At 37.9% G+C, this 23,324-nt stretch overlaps 1 protein-coding gene across 1 annotated transcript in view; it reads left to right on the top strand.

Moving 5' to 3' along the window:
- LOC136873754 (CDK5RAP1-like protein) overlaps window positions 1-23,324 on the top strand; it is a 70,604-nt gene that overhangs the window by 35,185 nt on the left and 12,095 nt on the right. Inside the window, exons 5-8 of the mRNA XM_067146944.2 lie at window positions 6,902-7,119; window positions 8,949-9,233; window positions 15,315-15,464; window positions 21,621-21,761. Of these exons, the coding sequence (XP_067003045.2) occupies window positions 6,902-7,119; window positions 8,949-9,233; window positions 15,315-15,464; window positions 21,621-21,761 (794 nt within the window). The remainder of the gene's footprint in view (window positions 1-6,901; window positions 7,120-8,948; window positions 9,234-15,314; window positions 15,465-21,620; window positions 21,762-23,324) is intronic.

The raw sequence follows: 23,324 nt of genomic DNA, 5'->3' as shown, positions 1-23,324 counted from the left end.
ACATATAGGACTTAAACTCAAAACTTCGCAACAAAATCAATATATCGTATCTGATGAAGGAAGGTCAGCCAGGTTGGAAAGAATTAAGAGCTTTTGGGAGAGGAGGAATCAGTCACTACTGATCTGCATTTAATGCAGTCGCCCAGGTGGCAGATACCCTATATGTTGTTTTCCTAGCCTTGTCTTAAATGATTGCAGAGAAATTGGAAATTTATTGAAAATCTCCCGTGGTAAGTTATTCTAATCCCTAACTCCCCTTCCTGTAAACAAATATTTGACCCAAATTGTCCTCTTGAATTCCAACTTTATCTTCATACTAGCAAGATACCCGTGCTTCGCTACGGTATTATACTGAAATTTATAATTGAATGCTTATTGTTTTAGATATATAATCCGCCGGAATTCGCGATCTGACTCGTTTTCTGCGAGAAACCACCAAAATTTCCGATCTGACTCGTTTTCAATTATTTTACCGCACGTTTCCTCCCATTTTTCAATCTTCCTTTCCAGCATTCGATTTCATACTTCCCGGGCTAGGCTCAGGTATTCCTCCTGGTCAGTTGGGTCCGTAAATCTTTGCCATCTTTTCCTTTAATCATTTTTAATATGGATAAAATCCTTCAGGAGATCCGGCGTGGTGTCATATTGGGTGCCTTGGCGGCACTGAACCCGCGGCCGGACTGCATTCTTAGTCATTACCCATCCAGGAGCCGTTACCAGCGCGGTCCGCACATTTGACGACGGTCCGGAACATTATTATTATTATTATTATTATTATTATTATTACTATTATGTGTTGCTGGAATGGCTGATGACAGGGAAAACCAGAGTATCCAGAGAAAAACCTGTCCCGCTTCCGTTTTGTCCAGCACGAATGTCACATGGAGTGACCGGGATTTGAACCACGGAACCCAGCTGTGAGAGGTCGGCGCGCTGCCGCCTGAGCAACGGAGGATCCTTATAAGTACATTAATAACAGTAAAATCAATTGGTCTCACCTCCTTCTATACCCCACCGCCGTTAAGTTTATTTACCGCCACCCCCCCCCCCAAAAAAAAATAATTAAAAGAAGGCTTGTTTCTTTATGTTTAAGTAAGATTCCAAACACCAATGTTTACGTCTATAACCTTCAGTTTTGAGATATAAGTATCCCCATAAAAGTAATTTACTTTTTTCATTTCATTTCACACTACTCCCCACCACGTAAGTGAACTTTCCCGCAAAAAATACTTGTTTCTTTAATAGTAAAGGATCTTCTAAATACCAATTATCACGACTCTAACTTCCTCAGTATTTTATTTATGTGTCCTCATCAAAGGAATTCGACTCCTTTACACTCCCGCCCTCCAAGATGGTTTCCCGCCCAAAGCGCGTTTTTCTTTGTTTTTAAAGGAGATCCAAATACGAATTTTCACGTCTGTAACAACTTTAGTTTTTATTAGATGTATGTATTCTCATACAATTAAGCCAATTAATTTTTCAATTCTTTCACACCCCCCCCCCCCCTCCGCTTCATTGGATTTTAAGAGAATATGTGTTTCTTTACTTTTAAAGCAGATTGAAAATATAAAATTTCACGTCTGTAACATCTTCATTTTTGATATATCAGTAGCCTAATTAAAAGAATTCAACACCATTTTCAGTCACTTTTACCGCCCCCCCCCCCCCCCCTCCGCCAAAGTGATATTTCCAAAAACTAAAAATACACGTTTCTTTATGTTTAATAGAGATAAAAATACCATTTTTCACTTCTGTAACATGTTAAGTGTTTTTTATATATCTACTGTAAAAATTCTCATTTTAAAATTTCACCCCTTTTGAGTTCCCCTTAAGTGGAGTTTCCAAAAACAATTCACCTATGTTTCTTTACATTTACAGGAGATTCCAAACACCCACTTTTTACGTCTGTAACATTTTACGTTTCCAAGATATTCTGTAGATATAGTCTTTCAAAAAATTCACCCCAATTTGTCACTCCTGTTTAACCGCCATTAATTGGATTTTCCAAAAACTAAAAAATACGTGTTTCTTTATTTTTAAAGGAGATCCCATATACAAATTTTCAGTTCTGTAATATCTTTCGTTTTTGACATATATGTATCCTCATTAAAGGCATTCAACCCATTTTTCACCCTTTTACACCCCTCCTATTGGGATTTACAGGAAACAAAAAAATACGTGTTCCTTTATTTTTAGAGGAGATTCTAACTACCAATTTCTACATCTGTAAATTTTAAAGTTTTAAGATGTAGACACACTCATTTTAAAAAATTCACCCCCCCCCCTCCCTTTTCACCCCGCAATACTTGGATTTTCCAAAAACGAAAAAATACGTGTTTCTTTACTTTTAAAGTAGATTCCAAATACCAATTTTAAGGTTAATATCTTCAGGTTCTGAAATATAAGTAGCCTCGTTAAAGGCATTCAACCCATTATTCACCCTTTTACACCCTTCTTATTGGGATTTTCCGAAAACAAAAGAATACGTGTTTCTTTATTTTTAAAGGAGATTCTAAATACCAATTTTTACATCTATAAACTTTAAATGTTTTGAGATATAGATACACAAATTTTTAAAAATCACCCCCTTTTCACCCCCCGCCCCGCCCCCATTAATTGGATTTTCCAAAAACAAAAAAATACGTGTTTCTTTTTTAAAGGAGAACCCAAACACCGATTTTCAGGTCTGTAATATCTCCAGGTTCTGAAATATAAGTAGACTCATGAAAGGCATTCGACCCCTTCTTCAACCTTTTCCACCCTTCCTATTAGGATTTTCCGAAAACAAAATATACGTGTCTCTTTATTTTTAAAGGAGATTCTAAATACCAATTTTCACATCTATAACCTTTAAAAGTTTTGAGATATAGATACACTCATTTTAAAATATTACCCCCTTTTCCCCCCTCCCTTAATTGGATTTTCCAGAAAAAAAAATACATGTTTCTTTATTTTTAAAGGAGATCCCAAACACTGATTTTCAGGTCTGTAATATCTTCAGTTTCTGAGATATAAGTAGCCTCATTAAAGGCATTCAACCTTTTTTCCACCCCTTTTCACTCCTCCTATTGCGATTTTCCGAAAACAAAAAATACGTGTTTCTTTATTTTTAATGAAGATTCTAAATACCAGTTTTTACATCTGCAGACTTTAAAAGTTTGGAGATATATATTCACTCATTTTAAAAATTCACCCTCTTTTCACCCTCCCATTAATTGGCTTTTTCAAAAACAAAAAAATACGTGTTCCTTTATTTTTAAAAGAGATCAAAAGTACCAATTTTCAGGTCTGTAATATCTTCAGTTTCTGAGATATAAGTACCGGTATCCTGATTGAAGGCATTCAACCCATTTTTCCCCATTTTCACCCTTTTTCACCCCTCCTATTGGGGTTTTCAGAAAACAAAAAAATATGTGTATCCTTATTTTAAAAGAAGATTCTAAATACCAATTTTTACATGTGTAAACTTTTAAAGTTTTGAGATATAGATACACTTTATTTTAAATTTCACCCCCCTTTTCACCCCCTTAGCAACGGAATATCAAAAAATCCTCTCTTAGCGAGCACCTACATCTTAATATGAATATATCCCCAAAATTTCATTTCTTTATGTCCAGTAGTTTTGGCTGGGCGATGATGAATCAGTCAGTCAGTCAGTCAGGACAAGTTATTTTATATATATAGATTGTGATCTTTACCACTTTTAAAGACACAACTCAAACTTTTCATCTACTAATGTCATTCCACACCATCTCTCCACTGACAGCTCAGAACATACCACTTAATACCAATATAGTTGGTCCGTTATTGGACATTACAAATTTTCCAGCTAACTCATTCCTGACTGCCAGCGTTTCATCCCCATTGTGCTAAATTGGGTTCATCAGTTGGTAAATATCGCACCCACCAAGTCGCATGGCTAGTACATACCATGGAGGCCACTGCGTAGGCTACTTGGAGCCACCGGCAGTGCCAATGCACTATGAGAGACTTTGGGTGGTGTGCACCAACCAAGAGTAAGTTCTACTTCCGTAGTAAAGTACTCTTGAAGTCAGCATTCGGCGACTTCCATATGAGAGTAAATTACCTCCGAAGTATTTTAGTCCTCTCAGATACTCCTGGACTAAATTACTACAAGAGTAAAATGTTGAAGAGCACCATCTTGTAGTATATTACTAAAGAAGTAAATAACGTACGAATATAGGTTAGAATTTACTCTCACGTCGTGCATGGAGTAAGCTAGGTTTAGACTTGTTAACTAATGATAATATCGTGCCGTATATGAGAGGAAAGACGTTTCAAACGTGTTTAGGGATTACTTAGATTATATTGACGATCTCGACGCAGTAAACGATGGGAAATGTAATAGTGCGTAGGCCTACAGTGCGTGAAAGGCGATAGCCGTGTAACATGAACACGGCGAGTTTCAGGAACGTTTTTGGTCTTAGGAAGGAATCCTTTACTTTCCTTCTAAATCTACTTGGAGATCACTTACAGCTGAATTCTTGTCTTAATTTTGTTGTATCTCTAAAATTACAGTTGCTGTGTGCCCTACGAGTGTTTCGTACCGGAACATTTCAGTACTATACAGTTGCCGGTGATCTAATTAACGTTTACCGCACAACTGCTAGCCGTATCTTTCATCGCGTAGTTAAAGCAGTAGTTGAGGCTAAGAGGGAGGTACGCCTGCAAATGATGATGATGATCGTTCGGAAAATAAAAGGATATTGTTCACGTTGGCAGGTTTCCACACGTCGTGGGTGCAATTGACTGTGACTGCGCGCACATTCCCATTTATTGCCCTCTCGGTGACAACGGTGAACTTTTCAGAAATCGGAAGAGGTTTTTTTTTTTTTTAATTTGCTTAATGTCGCACCGGCACAGATAGGTCTTATGGCAACGATAGGGCAGGAAAGGCCTAGGGATTGGGAAGCGACCGTGGCCTTAAGGTAGGGCCTACAGACCCAGCATTTGCCTGGTGTGAAAATGGGAAAATTTCGCTGTGGATGTAGGCCATCTGTATGAAGAAACCGCCATCAGTTTTAATTTTGTCCATGACTTTCTGCTTTGCTTTTAAGTCCTTCTACAGAATCTTAACTTGCTTTTCACTGCGTTTTCCGTCACTCGAAGCATTGAATTCTTTCGTCACGACTTTCCATGAATTTCCTTTCTTATCCAGCATCTTTATGTTGTGTTTCTTACACCTTATATCCTTTGCATAGATCGTCATTATCTCTATTAACAAGCATTTATCTTTTTCGCTTACGTTTTTCCCCCGTTTCCTAACGCACATAACCTTATCTATTTGGATTTCTTTAAAGAAGATACATGAACACAGCACTACTCCGCGAGTAACGAACGCTACTTCTGTAGTAGTAACTAAAAGAGTAAATTGTACTTCAACTCTCCGACGTTACTTCCGGAGTAAATAACTCCCGTAGTAATTTACTTCTGTAGTATGGACTTCTTTAGTAAACGCTACTTCCGTAGTAATTTACTCCAAGATGGTGCACGCCACCCTTTGTCTCATTTTTAAAAATTGATGCCTGCCTAGCCATCGGATAATATATCATCCATCTATATCACATACCACTTAATCGAGTAGCTTGTCTCCTTTCTTCCAAGTCTTCCCAGCCCAAAGTTTGCAAAATCTTGTAACGCTACTCTTTTGCCGGAAATCACCCAGAACAAATCAAGCTGCTTTTTTTTTCTTAAATCAAATAATCTTGGTAAGGGTCCCATACATTGGAACCATATTCTAGTTGGGGTCTTACCAGAGATTTACAGTATATGCCCTCTCCTTTACATCCTTACTACAATCACTAGATACCCTCATAACCATGTACAGAGATCTGTACCCTTTATTTACAATCCCATTTATGTGATTACCCCAAGATCTTTCCTTATATTAACACTTAGGTACTTATGATTCACATAAGGAACTTTCACCCCATCACCACAGTAATTAAAACTGAGAGGACTTTTCCTATCTGTGAAACTCACAACCTGACTTTTAACCCCATTTATCATCATACCATTGTCTACTTATTGAAGTCATTTTGCTGTTGCTCACAATCTTGTAACGTATTTATTACTCTATACATCCGCAAAAGGCCTTATCACTTATTCCACTTCTTCACTCATGTCATTTGTATATATAATCTAATAATACTGCCTTGAGAAATTCCCCTCATAATTATTTCATGGTCAGATAAAGCTTCACCTTCTCAAATTCTCTGAGATCAATTTTCTAGAAATATAGCCACCCACTCAGTCACACTTTTGTCTAGTCCAATGGCACTCATTTTTGCCAGTAGTCTCCCATGATCCACCCTATCAAATGCCTTAGAAAAGCTAAATTTCCAGTTAATTTCTTTGAATGATAATAATAATTTTGTGTGGCTATTTCTAGCCGGGTGCAGCCCTTGTAAGGCAGACCCTCCGATGAAGGTGGGCGGCATCTGCCATGTGTAGCTAACTACGTGTTATTGTGCTGTAGGAGAGTGGTATGTGTGGTGTGTGAGTTGCAGGGACGTTGGGGACAGCACAAACAACCAGCCCCCGAGCCATTGAAATTAACCAATGAAGGTTAAAATCCCTGACCCGGCCGGGAATCGAACCCGTCACTCTCTAAAACAAAGGCCAGTACGCTGACCATTCATCCGAGTCAGACAATACTTAGATGTATATAGTTTGATTTAAGTGCTCCAATGTTGGTGTAAAATAGTTAAATAAATAAATTGTGATATTTTACACAGCAGATAAGTGGTGTAAGTATTAGAATTGTGACACCATATTCATCCAACACTAGAAACAAAATAGTACATTCTAATTCTGTAATCAATTATATCTTTTTTCAGAAAATAATCATTTATATGGTGTTGTATGTGTGTTCGGTCAGGCCAGAATGTCAACAGTTACCGGGACTTGTCCGAAGTTGATCACCATGGTGGAGCATCTTGTAACGAGGAGACGCATTTAGCAAAGGGCTTTCGTACAGTGTACAAGCCAAAACGTGGTGGACGACGGTTCTCTGATCTTCTGGATAAAGTCTCAAGCATCAACCCAGAGATGAGAATTCGATTTACGTCTCCTCATCCTAAGGATTTTCCTGACGAAGTGAGTACTGTGTTCTCCTGGCGATGAGTAATCAGACAATGTTTCAAAATTATTAGGCCTTTCCATTCGTGTGTCGACCTCAGGTGTTCTCTAGAGACAGATTTCTACAGATATTCTGGAATCTCCATATTTGTTCACCTGATGCTGATAAGGCAGGCCCACAATCTAGAGGTTCGAAGGTCAGAAATATAGTGTCGTACCTGGACATGAAATTCAGGGAACACTTCATTCCAGGAAAGAATCTGAGTGTTGATGAAAGCACTGTAGGCTTCAAGGATTGTGTCGTGTTCAAGTGTTTCAATAAGCAGAAACCAATAAAGTGGGGACTCCGTATTTATGTATGTAAGACTAGAGTACTGGATACATATGTGCGATTGAACCATATTATGGTTCAATAACCACACAATCACTTGTTAGGCCTGATTTACCTTCACTTGCAGGATAGTTATTCGTTTGGTTACAAACGTTTTGCAAGCCACCAAGAAAACTGGGTTTCATGTCTTTACGGACCGGTTCTATGCTAGTTACGACCTTGTAGCTGAGCTACTGAAACTAAAGGTCCATATTAAAGGCACTGTGATGGTAAATAGGAGAGGTCTGCCATTACAAGTGAGAAAAGCCGCAACAAAGAGAATAATAATAATAATTTTGTGTGGCTTTTTCTAGCCGAGTGCAGCCCTTGTAAGGCAGACCCTCCGATGAGGGTGGGCGGCATCTGCCATGTGTAGGTAACTGCGTGTTATTGTGGTGGAGGATAGTGTTATGTGTGGTGTGTGAGTTGCAGCGATGTTGGGGACAGCACAAACACCCAGCCCCCAGGTCATTGGAATTAACCAATGAAGGACCCTCTGAACCGAAGGCCAGTATGCTGACCATTCAGCCAATGAGTCGGACAACAAAGAGAATGAAACAACATGACATTATTGCACTCCGAACAGATAACACTTCATGCTTGGTTTTGGAAGGACAAGCGGATTAATGCTATGCTGTCCACTTTCTTTGGCAATTCCACTCAGCCTGTGCAAAGAATAAGACATCAAGGAGCTGAGGAAGTTGTAGAGAAACCTACTGCCATATGTGCTTATAATCAATACATTGGGGGGGAGGGCGTTGATCTTTCTGACCACTATGCTAGCTCATACCCATTCACACTAAGTCAAGGAAGTAGTGGAGAAAAATGTTCTTCTGACTTCTGGAGATCACAATAGTGAATGCCTTCCTACTCTTCAAAGAAGGTTACAATGGAATGACCCATCTAAAGTTCAGGACAAACTTGGTAAGAACTTGTTGGAAATGTGCAGAATACACAGAACAAGAAAAGGAGAAGACCTTCCTCAATGAATGAAGAAGTGAGGCTGAATGGCAAGCTGCACCTGCTATACCCCCATCCTGAAGGAAAAAGGATTGAGAGGTTTGCAGTGATAGGAAAGTTGTTGGAGGGAGGTGGGAAACTGTCCACTTCTGTAAAACCTGTGAGAACAAACTAGGGCTCCATCCAGGCATTTGCTTTAAAGGCTTCCACACACTCAAGACATACCGTTGAGAAAGTTAAAAACATTATTTTGTGTCATGTAAATATATGTTACATGTGTATATTGTTACAATCAGTATTTAATACCAAGTTTTAAAATATGAAGAATGCTGACAGAAATAAATACAAGTTGGGAGAAATCAGGACATACAAATAATTTTAGTAGAAAGGGTTAAAGTATACTATAAAAATCATGTTCTTTGAAAAGATTTACTATTCTCTTCCTAAACTGGTGATAGTTAATGATAACATTTGATACAAATTTCATCTGTGTCCTTAATTTAGCTTGTTTTTACAGGTGCTTCAGTTGATCCAAGAGAGACCCAATATATGTAAAAGTCTCCACATGCCTGCACAGAGTGGAAACACTGCAGTCCTGGAGCGAATGCGGCGAGGATACACTCGCGAGTCGTATCTCGAGTTGATAGAACATGTGCGAGCAATGTTGCCTTCAGTAACTCTCTCTAGTGACTTTATCTGTGGTTTCTGCGGGGAGACAGAAGAGGAATTTGCTGACACACTTAGTCTCATGGCTCAAGTTAAATACAACATGGCTTACCTCTTCCCATACAGCCTGCGAGAGGTAAAGATTATGTGAATTTATGATGAATATCCATTATTTCTCTGTAAAACTCTCTTGTTCTATGATTGCCCTCTGTTGGCATTAGTCAATTTCAGTGTAACCTAATTTAAAGGTTGGAATCGTAATAGTGGCAACTATTTAATTACTGCAGAGAGAGTAAATTTTTATATATACTTGCGAATAAGCCCATTCGGACTATGCAGAATACTTACAGGTGTGCATTTTCCTTCCTTTGTGCCCATATTTCTTTCATTCTTTTACTGCTGGTTTCCTTTGTAGAGCAAGTCTTCTTCTGTAGCCTTTCCTCTTGGTCAACTTGCCATTTGTGAATTTTGGGTCTGAAAATTTACCAGGTTCTGTACATCTGCTGGTGTAATTCCTGTCTGTTTTAGATCAGTTTCGATTTTGCCAGTCTATTTCATTGCGTCTGTTTTGGCTTTACTCCTGTTTCCATAAAATTTGACTATTTGTTGTTGTAAGTTTGTCTGGGTGCATTCTTTTAATGTGTCCGTTAGAATCTTGACATGCATTTTCTAATGTCACTCTGAATATTTGTGTATTGTTTGATTTCCTATCTGCCTCTGAGTCGGTATTGTCCATCAGCAAGTTTAGGGCCTAGAATTTTTCCCATGATTTTGTGTTTCTTTCTCTCAGTGTTTTCAGTGTCTGCTTTCCTGTTCAAAATTAGTGTTTCTCATCCATAAAGACATTCTGATGTAATGACTGCGTTGTAATGTCTTAGTTTTGTGTCCTTGGAGATACATTTCTTTGTTGTAGATATTTTGGGTTAGTCGATATCCAGTTTCCATCTTTTGGCATCTAATTTCATTGTCTGTTTTTGTTTCAAGTCCATTATTTTTTCTGAATTGTTTCTCCAAAATATTTAAATTGTGATAATTGTTTAATTTTGTCATAAGAGAAAGTCCATCTCCTTATTTTACTCCTGTTTTGATTTCAAAGGGATCTGAGATTTCCCCCATGAATGTAATCTTCGACTTCGTGTCTGTTTTAGGATTGCAAGTGTTTTGATGCCTATATTTTGGCATTCCAGGATATGCACGTCTTATTGTAAATGTTTTATTTCCGGGCGAGTTGGCCGTGTGGTTAGGGGCACGCAGCTGTGAGCTTGAATCCGGGAGATAGTGGATTCGAACCCCACTGTCGGCAGCTCTGAAGATGGTTTTCCGTGGTTTCCCATTTTCACACCATGCAAATGCTGGGGCTGTACCTTAATTAAGGCCACGGCCACTTCCTTCCCACTCCTACCCCTTTCCTGTCCCATCGTCACCATAAGACCTATCTGTGTCAGTGCAATCTAAAGCCAATTGTAAATGTTTTTTAATTATTATTCTTGACCTTTTCCCCAGTTTATAGGGGTCAGCACTTGATTTGACTTTGACCCAGTTTTATGGCCGGATATCCTTCCCGGCGCCAACCCTAGGTATTCACTACAGTGTGTTTTTGTAATTAGCAGTTGTGTGGTGCGTTATATGGAGGGAAGTGTATTAAGAGACTCGCAAATACACAGTCCCCGAGCCAGAAGAATGAACTATACACAGTCAAAATCCCTAGCCTGGCCAGGAATCAAACGTTGACCATTCAGTTATGAAGTTGGACCCTACAGAGTAAATAGATACCTGTTTCAGAATTTTGCCCTCAGTATACTCACCAACATTGTCAGCTATGTGGAAGTCGTAGGATTGGCTTCGCCTGTTTAGTTGATTGCTGGGGTAGAGAAAACTACTGAATGAAGAATGTCTGGAATAGTTCTGAAAGATTGCTATGATGAGGTTTTTTTCATCGTAGGGATCAAGTCAAGCCAATGTGGCTGGTGTGGTGATTACGCTGACCAACAGATTTTTACTTTTTGTTTGTGACTCGGTTTTCCCAGTGTGTGAATGGTTCCTTTTGCTCTGAAATGAAGAAAAATCACTGGCATAATGGTCTTGATTTGCCTTTGCAGTTAGAGCATTGTTTGTTTTTATGCTTTAATCCTCCCCCGATTTCTAACCCAGTAGTTTCTCTAGATGACCAATAAAAGTTCTCTGCGGCCTAGGAGGCCCCAGGGAGTCCCTTATACTAGTAAAAGCATGGTAGAACTGACGCAGAGCAAAAAAAAAAAGATTCTTAAGATGCAGATGAATGTGTAAAATATGTTTCAGTTGACAACTACTAACGTACAGGGTCTCTCATATAAACCCAGACTGAACGCACATTGTTCGTACTCTGTGCTATGGCAGCTGCAGTATGGAAGGTGCGCGCATAGTCGCCAGTCTGATTCTCAGCTGTTAACATGGTGAGACAGTTATTATTGCAACACCGTATTTTCTTATGTAAAAGTTCTGATTTCATCTTAATGATCGTGTGAACAGTCATAACTCTCGCTATTGGTGTACAGAAAATCCTAATGGTGTTTAAGAAGTCCCTCATTATGATACGAAGATTGGTTTTTGGTGTGCTTTTAGTGCAAGATGAATAATTGGGACTATTTTTTTGGGGACAACAGTAAATGCAGAGAGGTACCAAGATGACATTTTGATGCCATTCTACCATCAGTTACCGGGCGAGTTGGCCGTGCGCGTAGAGGCGCGCGGCTGTGAGCTTGCATCCGGGAGATAGTAGGTTTGAATCCCACTATCGGCAGCCCTGAAAATGGTTTTCCGTGGTTTCCCATTTTCACACCAGGCAAATGCTGGGGCTGTACCTTAATTAAGGCCATGGCTGCTTCCTTCCAACTCCTAGTCCTTTCCTATTCCATCGTCGCCATAAGACCTATCTGTGTCGGTGCGACGTAAAGCCCCTAGCAAAAAAAAAAAAAAAAAAAAAAACTACCATCAGTTAACAGAAGAAGAAAAATCATGTGGGTGGTTTCAACAAGATTCAGCCCCTGCTCATACAGCAGAAGATTCCCTTCTTACAGTCTCGGAAGTGTTTGCAGACAGAGTGATCATTTCTGGTCTATTTCCACCCTTGTTCTCCAGATCTAACCATGTGTGATTTTTACTTGTGGGGTAAACTGAAAGTAAAAGTTTATCGAACAAATCCTCACACATTGGGGAAGTGAAAGAAAACATTACAGTGGCAGAACTCGCTCCTGTCAGCCAGAATTTGGTTATCAGATACAGTGCCTGTATAAGCCAGGAAGGACAACACTTCCAGCTTCTTTTATAAGGCAAGATTTCATATGAGATTGTACACATGCTTAAAGCAGGGCAGCTGCACGCAACTTAGGTTCTGCTGAGACAGCTGCCATAACACAGTGTACAAACACCATGCGTTGAGTCTGAGTTTATATGAGAGACTCTGTATTCTACTAGGGGATATTGGCAGTTTCAAATAATGGGCTAGACTAGTCTTTTTCATCACAGTATGCAGTTCTTGTTTATTTTTAGAGCTCTTATTACACAAGTGTTTAAAGCAACAGATTTGACAACTTTTTAGTACAGTGTAAAAAAAAAAAAAAAAAGAGATAGAGAGAGAAAATAATTCGGAAGATGTTAAATGCCACAATAGCTTTAAAAGTAGCTTCAACTGTTATTTGTATTCCAGGGAACTTTTGTGAATAAGTCCTCAAATGTAATCTCTCATCATGCTCATCATGCTTTGTGTGGTGTTTTTTTTGCTCAAAGCTGTTCAGAAATTTTCTAGAATGACCCCTGAATTGGGATGAAGTGAAAAAGAATCAGAAATAACATGAGGCTCCGCCAGGATGGAACCTGTTAAGTTAGGAGGTTATGCCTCACTGGGTGTCGGTGCTACTACTACTCATGTGATCTCAGGTATCATGTGCAGGCATATACTAACGCCATTTAGGCTACGTGCACCTAAATTTCAACTATTCGATTTACTCTGTCAGATGGCAGAGGAACTGGAACTCTATTCGATATCCATTTACTGAATTTTAAGTTAATTTTGTCAGGTGAACACAGTATGTGTCACCACAGGTCGTTTACATGCGAACATCAAATGACATCAAGTGCTCAATAGACTTTGTTCTACCTATGAAAAATTCAGCTACCTCTGCTGGGTTAGAAACTGCGATCTTGGCATCCATAGGCTGACACTTTGCCTCTGAACCCCAATTAGTACTTCATTATCTACTAAAAGCAATGCCTTGTCGCTGTAGCCACGTCTGGCGATCTTACGCTAGCCTCTTCATGTTGCTATATGAACCACATGCCATTTCACCGAAGGAATTCTTGATGTATGACATCCTTGATCGTCCCCTGGGTCTCTTTCCCAGTACTTCACCTTCAATGAGTTTTGGAGAAGAGAGTCATGTCTCAGTACGTGTTCAAGGAACTTTGTTTTCCTCTTTATCGTATTTAATAAACATTGATCCTCTTTTACGGTCTTTAAAACAAAGTGATTTGTTTCTTTATCTGTCAATCTTGTTTTCGTGATTCTTCTCCAAAACCACATTTCAGCCGCCTCAAGTTTTGTTTCTTCTTGTTTCCCTAATGTCCAGGTTTTGCACCTGTACAGTAGCATACTCCAAACAAAGATCTTGAGAAATGATTTTCTGATCTCCAAACTGAGATGGTTGTTTAGCAATAAGTTTTTCTTATTGTGGAAGGCTTGTTTTGCTGCCACTGTTCTTTTCTTGATTTCTGAAAGGGATCTGTTATCAGAGGTAATTACACTACCCAAGTAGGAGAATTCTGTGACTTGTTCTATTGGTGTGTATTTTAAGTGTTTTTTGCCTGTAGGCTTCTTTTTGTCTACTATCATGATTTTTTAATATTCATTTTTAGTTTACATTTTTCTAAGGATTTGTTGATTGTTGTTAGCATCCTACTCATATCCTTTTCAGAATTAGCTAAGATAGCAATATCATCTGCATACCATTAAAATTCACCCCTTTAGTATGCTCTTTCATTTCTCTTACTGCATTTACTATAAACCAGTTAACCCGCGAGTGGTCGCTATCTGAGATTTTCTCTCACATTATTTTTAATTGTGATATTACTTCACAGTGATGAAAGGGAGGTGACTGTTCCCTCTTCTAGCTGAGTTTATAACTGTCGTGAGTAGAGCGATTCACATTTGAAGGGTAAGTACCCCCTCCCCAAGTCAGAACAAAGGTTCCTATATATCCGTGCGTGCTGCGTGAGAGTTTCTCTCATCGCGCGACCAATGGCGTTGGTGTTATGTTGAAGTGGAGCGGAAAACTTACTCCTGTTGTACGCGTTAGTATTTGTATTATGAGCACTTCTTGTTTTTGAAGATGTTATTGTGTTCAGAAACCTTGCTTTTTACGTAAATGTTACTAGATATAATGCATGTGTGAGATTTTATTTTTTTACAACTCCAGGACGGAAGTTATTTTTATGTACATTGCATATGTTATTTTAAGTAGCAATTTGTGTCTTTAATAAACAGCTAATCATTTCATATTTATGTCCGGCTCCATGGCTAAATGCTTAGCGTGCTGGCCTTTGGTCACAGGGTCCCGGGTTCGATTCATGGCAGGGTTGGGAATTTTAACCATAATTGGTTAATTTCACTAGCACGGGGCTGAGTGTATGTGTCGTCTTCATCATCATTTCATCCTCATCACAATGCGTAGGTCGCCTACGAGAGTCATATAAAAAAACTGCACCTGGCAAGCCGAACTTGTCCTTGGACACTCCCGGCACTAAAAGCCATACGCTATTTCATTTTCTTTATTTCATTTTTATCTAAAATATATAAGGTAGAACTTGCGTTTGATTTCAGTGGTAAATTTCAGCCTTACGCCTTACAAAACTGTGAAAAATGTCACATTTATTTTAATGTGAGAGAAAGTCTCACGCGCGACCACTCACGTTACATTTTGGCTAGCGACCACTCGCGGGTTAAAGAGATAGTACTGAGGTTGGAAATAAACTTGCAGTTTTAAAAATATATTATTGTTTCCATGAAATATGTAAAATTAATATTTTACTATAATAATTTCATAAGTTTCCATCTTTTCTTCTAATTTTTTGATAAATCAACATGTGATCATAATCCCACATATGTGTACTGATATCCTACTTGGTTGCATAGAGTCATGTCGATTCTTTCCTTTAAATGAAGCTTGTACATGCAACATTACAGAAAACTACAGCTCATCGGCGGCTACAAGATGATGTTCCACCCGAAGTGAAACAGCGGCGCCTCATTGCTATGGTGACCCTGTTCCGCCAGGAGGCTGAACGATTAAATCAAGCTCGTATTGGTCATCATGAGCTTGTGTTGGTAGAAGGGGTGAGTTTTCACTCTTTTTCTTCTTTGTTTTAATTGATCACAAATAATGTTAGGTTTGATTTTATTCCAAGATAGATAAGTGGAATGTCTAGGATTGACAATCCTGCCCTCGAGTAGTGATTATGAATGAACATCTTGTTTGAATTGTAGTGTAGATGTGGCGCAAGTGTAATAGACTAATATATCTTGGACCGAGCTCGATAGCTACAGTCGCTTAAGTGCGGCCAGTATCCAGTATTCGGGAGATAGTAGGTTCAAACCCCACTGTCGGCAGCCCTGAAAATGGTTTTCCGTGGTTTCCCATTTTCACACCAGGCAAATGCTGGGGCTGTACCTTAATTAAGGCCACAGCCGCTTCCTTCCCACTCCTAGCCCTTTCCTGTCCCATTGTCGCCGTAAGACCTATCTGTGTCGGTGTGACGTAAAGCAACTAGCAAAAAAATATGCCTTGGAAAAATATTCTTTTGCCCAAGGGTAAATAATGCATTATTATTATTATTATTATTATTATTATTATTATTATTATTATTATTATTATTATTATTATTATTATTATTATTATTATTATTATAAGGTATGGCTATGAAGTGTTTATATCCATTTACATTAGTATTATTATTATTATTAACGTAGTTATGTCCGGACTTTATTTGGTATAAATCACAATCATATTATTTGTGAGGTTATGTCATGAAATATCTGCTGTATATAAATTAATATGAGTTTATTTAATGTAAGAACACATAATTAATAATATATAATTTATAATTACCTGCACATATGATGTATAATCCAATGTGACATTGTGCAACACACTGTAATATCCAGAATAGCGTATCTTTGGGACTAGATAGTTATAGAAAAATCGTTACATTGTAAGTAGGCTATTGGAAACTCTCAAATTTATGAGAAAATATGTTGTGTCATATTCTTCTAGAAGCCTGGCCAGGCAACGTATGTAAAGAGGCAGTCTTGATGGTAGAGTGGAGTTTTGATGAGACTTGTGTGGAAGTTGTGTTAGCCAAGTGTTTGAAGTCAAGTATGTGAATTGGTTTTGTTGGATTGGTAGTTGACATGCAATTGTTGCAGTCTCTCCTTATTCTTCGTAGTAGTGTTTTGTTTATCAAGATGGCAGTTCATTAATGCATGTGTGTGGAAGAAGTAAATACAATTTGTGAATAAAATAGGGTGTCCAACTGACAGCATTGTGTGTGCGTCTTTGTGAATACATCAGATGTAGTCAGCTGACCCTTATTATTTATTGTTTTCTTGAGAGAGGAAGCAGTTTTAAGACTTCTGGTTATGAGAAGCTCTGCATTTTTGTAGTTTTCTGTCAACTAGTTACCGGTAATGTACGTTTGTTTCAAAGTGTTAAACAACGTCATGTTTGTGTAATTGAAAATGTTGATTCTGGATCTGAATGTTTAAAAAATATTATTTTACTTATTTTTACCATGATAAAGCAGTCAAGTGCAAGCTATGCTATGTATATACACTATTACGTTTATTCACTAAATAATCTGGCTAACATAAATAAATGTTAGAAAGGACACATGAAGACATTGTTAACTGCATAATTTGTTTCTAAACACAAGTGCAACAAAACCTTTCTCTAATATTCTTAAGAAAAAGCATTTATAATCTCTTCTTCTCTAATTTTTATAGTCTTGTCTCAGGTCTGTCCATGCCAAAAGTCCAATTTAGAAACTAGGAATTCTGGAACATTTGCAGTATTTGGACGTTTGAAACTGAACAAAGTCAGCATGGGGTTATCAGGGGTACAGTACAGCTGTGGTTTCCCATTGCTTTCCACTGTGCGGAGCGAGTTGGCCATGCGGTTAGGAGCGCGCAGCTGTGAGCTCGTATCCGAGAGATAGTTGGTTCGAACCCCACTGTCGGCAGCCCTGAAGATGGTTTTCTGTGGTTTCCCATTTTCACACCAGGCAAATGGTAGGGCTGTACCTTAATTAAGGCGACAGCCGCTTCCTTCCAATTCCTAGGCCTTTCCTGTCCCATCTTCATCATAAGACCTATTTGTGTCGGTGCGACGTAAAGCAAAATAGCAAAAGCTTTCCAGTGTTCGGAATAGATCGTCCCTAAACTATGAAGCAGACACTTTGGTAACTATCTAACATGGAGAAATTATAATTATAATAACAATAATAATAATAATACAGTAAAACATTGTTAATTCAAAGTCGCTGGGACGCAAAAATTGGACTTCTAATTACATGATTTTGAATTAACCGCCAACTCGTAATTCAGAAATGCCACGTCACAAAGTATTCTAAAGCCCATTATTGCATGCTATCACCTTGATCACAGTTTAAACCTTTCAAATGCCATGGGAAAACCTATTTCCAAAATGTATCCAACAAGGTGCATTTACATTATTCAAATAATGCACTTGGATAAATCACTGGCAAACATAACCTCACGCAATGAAGGAAAAAAACACGTGATTCAAAGACAAGGACAAATTATGCTCACTCCCCTGTGCAAATGCTTTATTTCTTGGATTACTGTATTGTTTGAATTTTTTAGATGCCTTGTACTTGCACAGAAAGTGTCCGACGCCCTTAAAACATCGTGGCTTATCGAACTTTCCTATGACGAGGGGAGGAAGTCCCCGTGTACACTTACACAGTACAATGACACCCACTCTTGTACGATTTCCTGGCTGGCACTTCTCTCCTTTAAAACCATAAGTCCGTTTGGGCTCAACATCAAAAAAAAAAAAAAAATGCAGTTTCATTGGCATTGGCAGTATTGTTCGGTGCATATGAATTGATTATGTGAGCCACGTTTTTCGCAAACTGTTGGCATCGCCAGTATTCGCGGTTTCTGCTTCTCTGCACACTGCCTGCTATGTGATATTGTGACGTTCCTTAAAACGCTGAATACAAAAGGATTACGATTTCACCCGAACTTTTTGAAGCACAATGTAGACACACCAAAATGAGTCCCGAAAGCTACCCCTGCACGTTCCAGAAGACGCGTTCTATCATGACGTGGATAAATTTTGAATTTAAATTACTCTCTAAAATACTTTTTTTTTTAATATAAAGGCAGTTTTGAATTAAAAGTCTGAATTTCGGTAATGTGACTGATATTGTTCTTCGAATTACGAATTGTCCGTATTTTGAATTAAACCATTTAAATAACATGCAAAACTGTACCTCATGTTTCCAGTAATGAGAGCTTCTTCGAATTAGGCGGGATTTTGAATTAATCGATTTTGAATTATCAAGGTTTAACTGTAATCGTATGGCCTCAACTACCATGCGCAAACATTTTAATTTGACGCTGTCTGCTCGTCAGATCTGATGTTCCATATTACTCCAGGCCTACTAGATGGCAGAGTGAACTGAATCTCTCTTGGGTGTCTGTGACTAAGTTTTAATGAATTTCGTTGGGTCTTTTCTATGCTGGCATTGTACGACTTTTTTCTGCCCTTCAAAAATCCAAGCACCTCTGTCGGATTTGAACCCGCTATCTTAGGATGCAGAGGCCGATACTCTACTACTGATCCACAGAGGCAGATAACGTGGAGAACTTATGCTAGCTGATGAATATCAATGGTATTTCCTCCTCCGAGTACCCATCACCCGCCTAAGATAGCTCCTCTGTCTGAAGCTGTTGGCTCTCTCAGTTTGTCAGGTTATTTTTGGCCACACAACACTCAGCATTGAGTTAACTTGCCCAGACAAAGGTTATCTCACTGCTTAGCTTAGTTTTCCAGTCATCTGTTGTGCATAGGAGAAGACAGGAAGCATCAGGTTTTTTTTCTCTATCTATCTATCTATCTATCTATCTATCTATCTATCTATCTATCTATCCTGTGTGAACCCTTTGTACGTGAGTATATTAGGGTTATAGTTCTGATCAGTTAATTAATTATTGGTCCTTGACACAAAATTAGGAAACTAAATTATTGAAGGTGTGGTGAATGAACTTAAGGAACTGTTTGTTATAGCAGGATTTCCTAAACAGATGGTATGAAGGCTCTGGAAGTTTCCCATTGCAATTGTTTAGGTGACACTCCTCAAATTCGAATCTTGTCCTTCCAAACATGGCATAGTCGAACAGTAAATGGTCCACTGATTAAGAAGATCAACTACCAGTACTGTCAGTTTCATGTATTTTAGATGTATTCAGCAAACGCGGTATGGAGTACAGATATAGCTGATATTTTAAAATAATTCTCTTGTGACAGACCTTTTGTATTTGACGTCCAAAGTTTGTTCCACTATCTTATTACTGTAGATATTTTTTTATTTGGGTTTTTGCACACCTTGGGGGTGATTTGTTGTAGGTAATTTCTATGTTGGATGAGGAGGTTGTTTTTGCAAGGATGTCTGCTTTTTCATTTCCAGGAGAACCAATGTGTCCTCAGATCCAGAAAAGACAGACGTGGGAGGCACTGTTGTGCTCATCAGTTCTATTAGAAACTTTTGTTTGACTACTAGCTTCTGTTAAGCCAGGAATGGAAAACTGTCTATTATTTCCAGCCAGTTGATCTAATCTCTCTAAAGTTGTTTGGATTTCTTCAAAGAATGTTGGGCTTGTTGGCTGAGTGACATCACTGACCTTATCATATCAAGGAAGTCAAGGCACAGATCCCAGCCAATGGATGTGAAAATATTGGAATGCACAGTCACATAGTAAATGTTTTGGAGAAGAATGTAGGAATAATAAGCTGCTTCAGTTTTATTCCGCATTAGAAAAGCAGGAAGATCTAAGACTTCATACTGAAAAAAATGAAGACATATTAGTTTATGAGGAAGACCATATTAATTATTGTCCAAACATTAAGATGTCCCCCTGCTGAAGATAAATCACATTGTTTACATCTTAACTACTACAATTAAGCACCTCAAGAATTGTAACCTGGACATAATCTTAACTGGATGAACTGCAATTAGCAATTGTCTTTCACAAGAAGATACTACAAAGTTCTAACGCCACATGTTTCGTTAATTTTTCAGACTAGGTTTCAGATTGTTTTATTGTAGCCTATATAATTTGTCATGTGTTTGTGAATTTTAAGATTATGTGGCTGAAGATATTAAGTTGAAACTAGTACCACAAGATCTTGATGTTCATACAATTATATCAATAATAAAAGTGTATTAAATAGGCACATCATCTTTTTATTTTAAGTTGAGGAAGAAACAGATACAGATGTAGTGTAAATGCAAGAAAAGTGTATAAAACTTTGATTTTCATAATACTTCTAGAACTATGTTACCAAGCAGTGTAGTTCAGGTGGTAGAGCACTGGCCTTCTGAGCTCAAGTTGGCAGGTTTCATCCTGGCTCAGTCCAGTAGTATTTGAACAAGCTCAAATATGTCATCCGCACGTCGGTAGATTTACTGGCAGATTAAATAACTTACAGGACAAAATTTTATCATTTCATCATCATTTCTTCGCTCCAGCAAGCCGGGTGCGGTTGTGTACGAGCCTCCTCCAGTTCGCCCTGTCCATCCACAGATGTAAAACCAATAAAATTACACTTCAGTAATAATAATAATAAATAATCTAGTGACACTTTCCTTTTTAAGGTGTTAATTAAACTCTGTTCTCAGATACTGTAACTGAATTTATTTAAACTAGTAACCATTAATTGTTAAAAGTGATTATTGTATTACGCAGGTAATAGCCCTTCTTTCAGCGTTACCTATTGTCAGATCTTTCATTCCTTTGTTTCATAACCCGCTAAATCCCGATTTCAGTATCAAACCCTGCTATATCCAAATTTCTTCAACTTTGTTTCTTAAATATTTCAAAATTCATATTCTATAAAACTTTTATATTTTAAAATTTTATGCTAAATGGCTCATTTAAAATTTTAACATGAAAGGTATATTACTGAAGATAATGGTTTATTCTCGTGAGTTTTTTGCAATTTGCCAAAAATGCAGATAAATAGATTTGGCAGCTTTTGATACTATGTAGGTGCCTCATATATTCTTACCATTGTCCCTATTTTATATTTGATTTTATTCATCACATGTTCATTTCCTTTTCATTTCTTATGTTGAAGAATGGAAAACATTGAATAATTTAAAACGTATGTGACTGAAACCAAGATTTACATGTATATTTCTCATATTCACTTGAACTGTTATTGAGCAGAATGTTGTTATGCTACAGCCCAGTAAACGATCTGACCTCTGCCTTGTTGGTCGCAACGATGGCAACACGAAGATTATTTTCCCAGCTGGTGAGATACCTGACAGTGCAGAGTCCTCTTATACAAGACCTATACAGCGAGGCGATTATGTGGTAGTTATGGTATGTTAGCTAGCTTTAGATTGTCAGAAATTTAAGAATTGAATGTATAGGCATGAGATTCACAGAAGTATATGATAGGATTAACTATGCTTGTTTAAAGAAGTTACAACATTGTAAACTTTAAAATCTCTATTCAAATGAGAGTTATATTTTAGTCGATGAACTATCTCCTTTTGGTACTTAGTTTTAACCCTAGAACTGGTAATGTTAAATCTTGTGGTGGCAGCCATATTTGGCAGCTTTTGTTTGTCTCAATAAAATACAAAATATCCACGTGGTATCAAATAAATTTTCTACTACAAAAATGTACAGTCTGTTCAAGAAGTGTAATTCCTAAATTCAAAATTATAATAAAAGTTTTGATTATATGTACACAAAACAGAAACATGTCATAAAGAAACTGAGATGTACGGATTGTCAGTAATATACCGGTAATGCACTAGCAAAAGTTTCATTGCTCTGGGAGGTATATTCTTGAAAATATTAGGGAAAATGTATTGGCATGCCTGGCTCAGGAGGCATGACTTTAGACTATGTTGTTAGGATAGGTTGCTATATGGCAGGCTCGTTATCACTTTCACTTTCCATATTTGATGCAAAGAAATAGCTGATGCACATTCCGAATCCATCTTGAAATTTGTTCGTTCATTCTCAATATTCTCAAAGACAGATTCCTCACTTTCATCTTCCAAGAAATTTCTCCGCACTTCATCGCTAGTTTTTCGAAATGAAGATGCCATATTTTGACACACACTGTACTAAAAATGTATGTAATCAATCAAATAATTATATATACAGAAGTAAATAACTCACACCGAACGGAAAACTACAAAATAAAATGAAATAGAATCTAACCCAGAACCTGTGAAGGTTTGTTCACAAACACTACAGCAAAGGCGCTCAAAACAGATGGTCAGCAAACTGCACTAATTTATTTTCATGAAATTGCGCCCAAAGAGGTTGTAACTGTGAATGAAACTGAACTCCCAGTTGCTGTGGATATCGAGAACGACAAAAAGTAGACTGTCATGTGACATCTGTTGAATAATTGAGAAAATTACGTGATTAAACACGAACATGTCAAATATTTGACAGTGCCACTACAGCAGGGACCAAAGTGTTGAATATTCGACAGTTGCCAGTTCGAGGGTTAAAAGATAAATCTTATTTATTTGATGTCATGACATCTTAAAGATAGTTTTAAAATTGGAACGAGACATAGAAATTTCAATTTTCAGATTTTAGATTTTGAAACTCAGAAGTGTAAAAATTTATTCTCATTGAGGGATAAATCTTGCTGTGGAGAATTTCCTGTGCTTTCTTTCTTTCCCTGCACATGAATTGATACATATTATAAACAGACAGCTAGGAAGAAGAGTAGTAACAGGCATGAAAGACAAATGCAATAACGGGTCAGTATGGTAAAAGAGAGCAACGGAAAGAGGAAACATGGTCAAACATCCACACTGCACAAGAACCAACCCCATACTTCATGTACTCCTGTTCCCTTTTCAAATATGGCCAAAACTGGTTAGGACGTTTTGGTGGGACCGAAAAATAATG

Source organism: Anabrus simplex, chromosome 1, assembly GCF_040414725.1.
Source record: "Anabrus simplex isolate iqAnaSimp1 chromosome 1, ASM4041472v1, whole genome shotgun sequence".
Classification (NCBI taxonomy): Eukaryota; Metazoa; Arthropoda; class Insecta; order Orthoptera; family Tettigoniidae; genus Anabrus; species Anabrus simplex.
The sequence above is the reverse complement of the archived record's forward strand: the minus strand, read 5'-3'. Positions and strand labels throughout refer to the sequence as shown.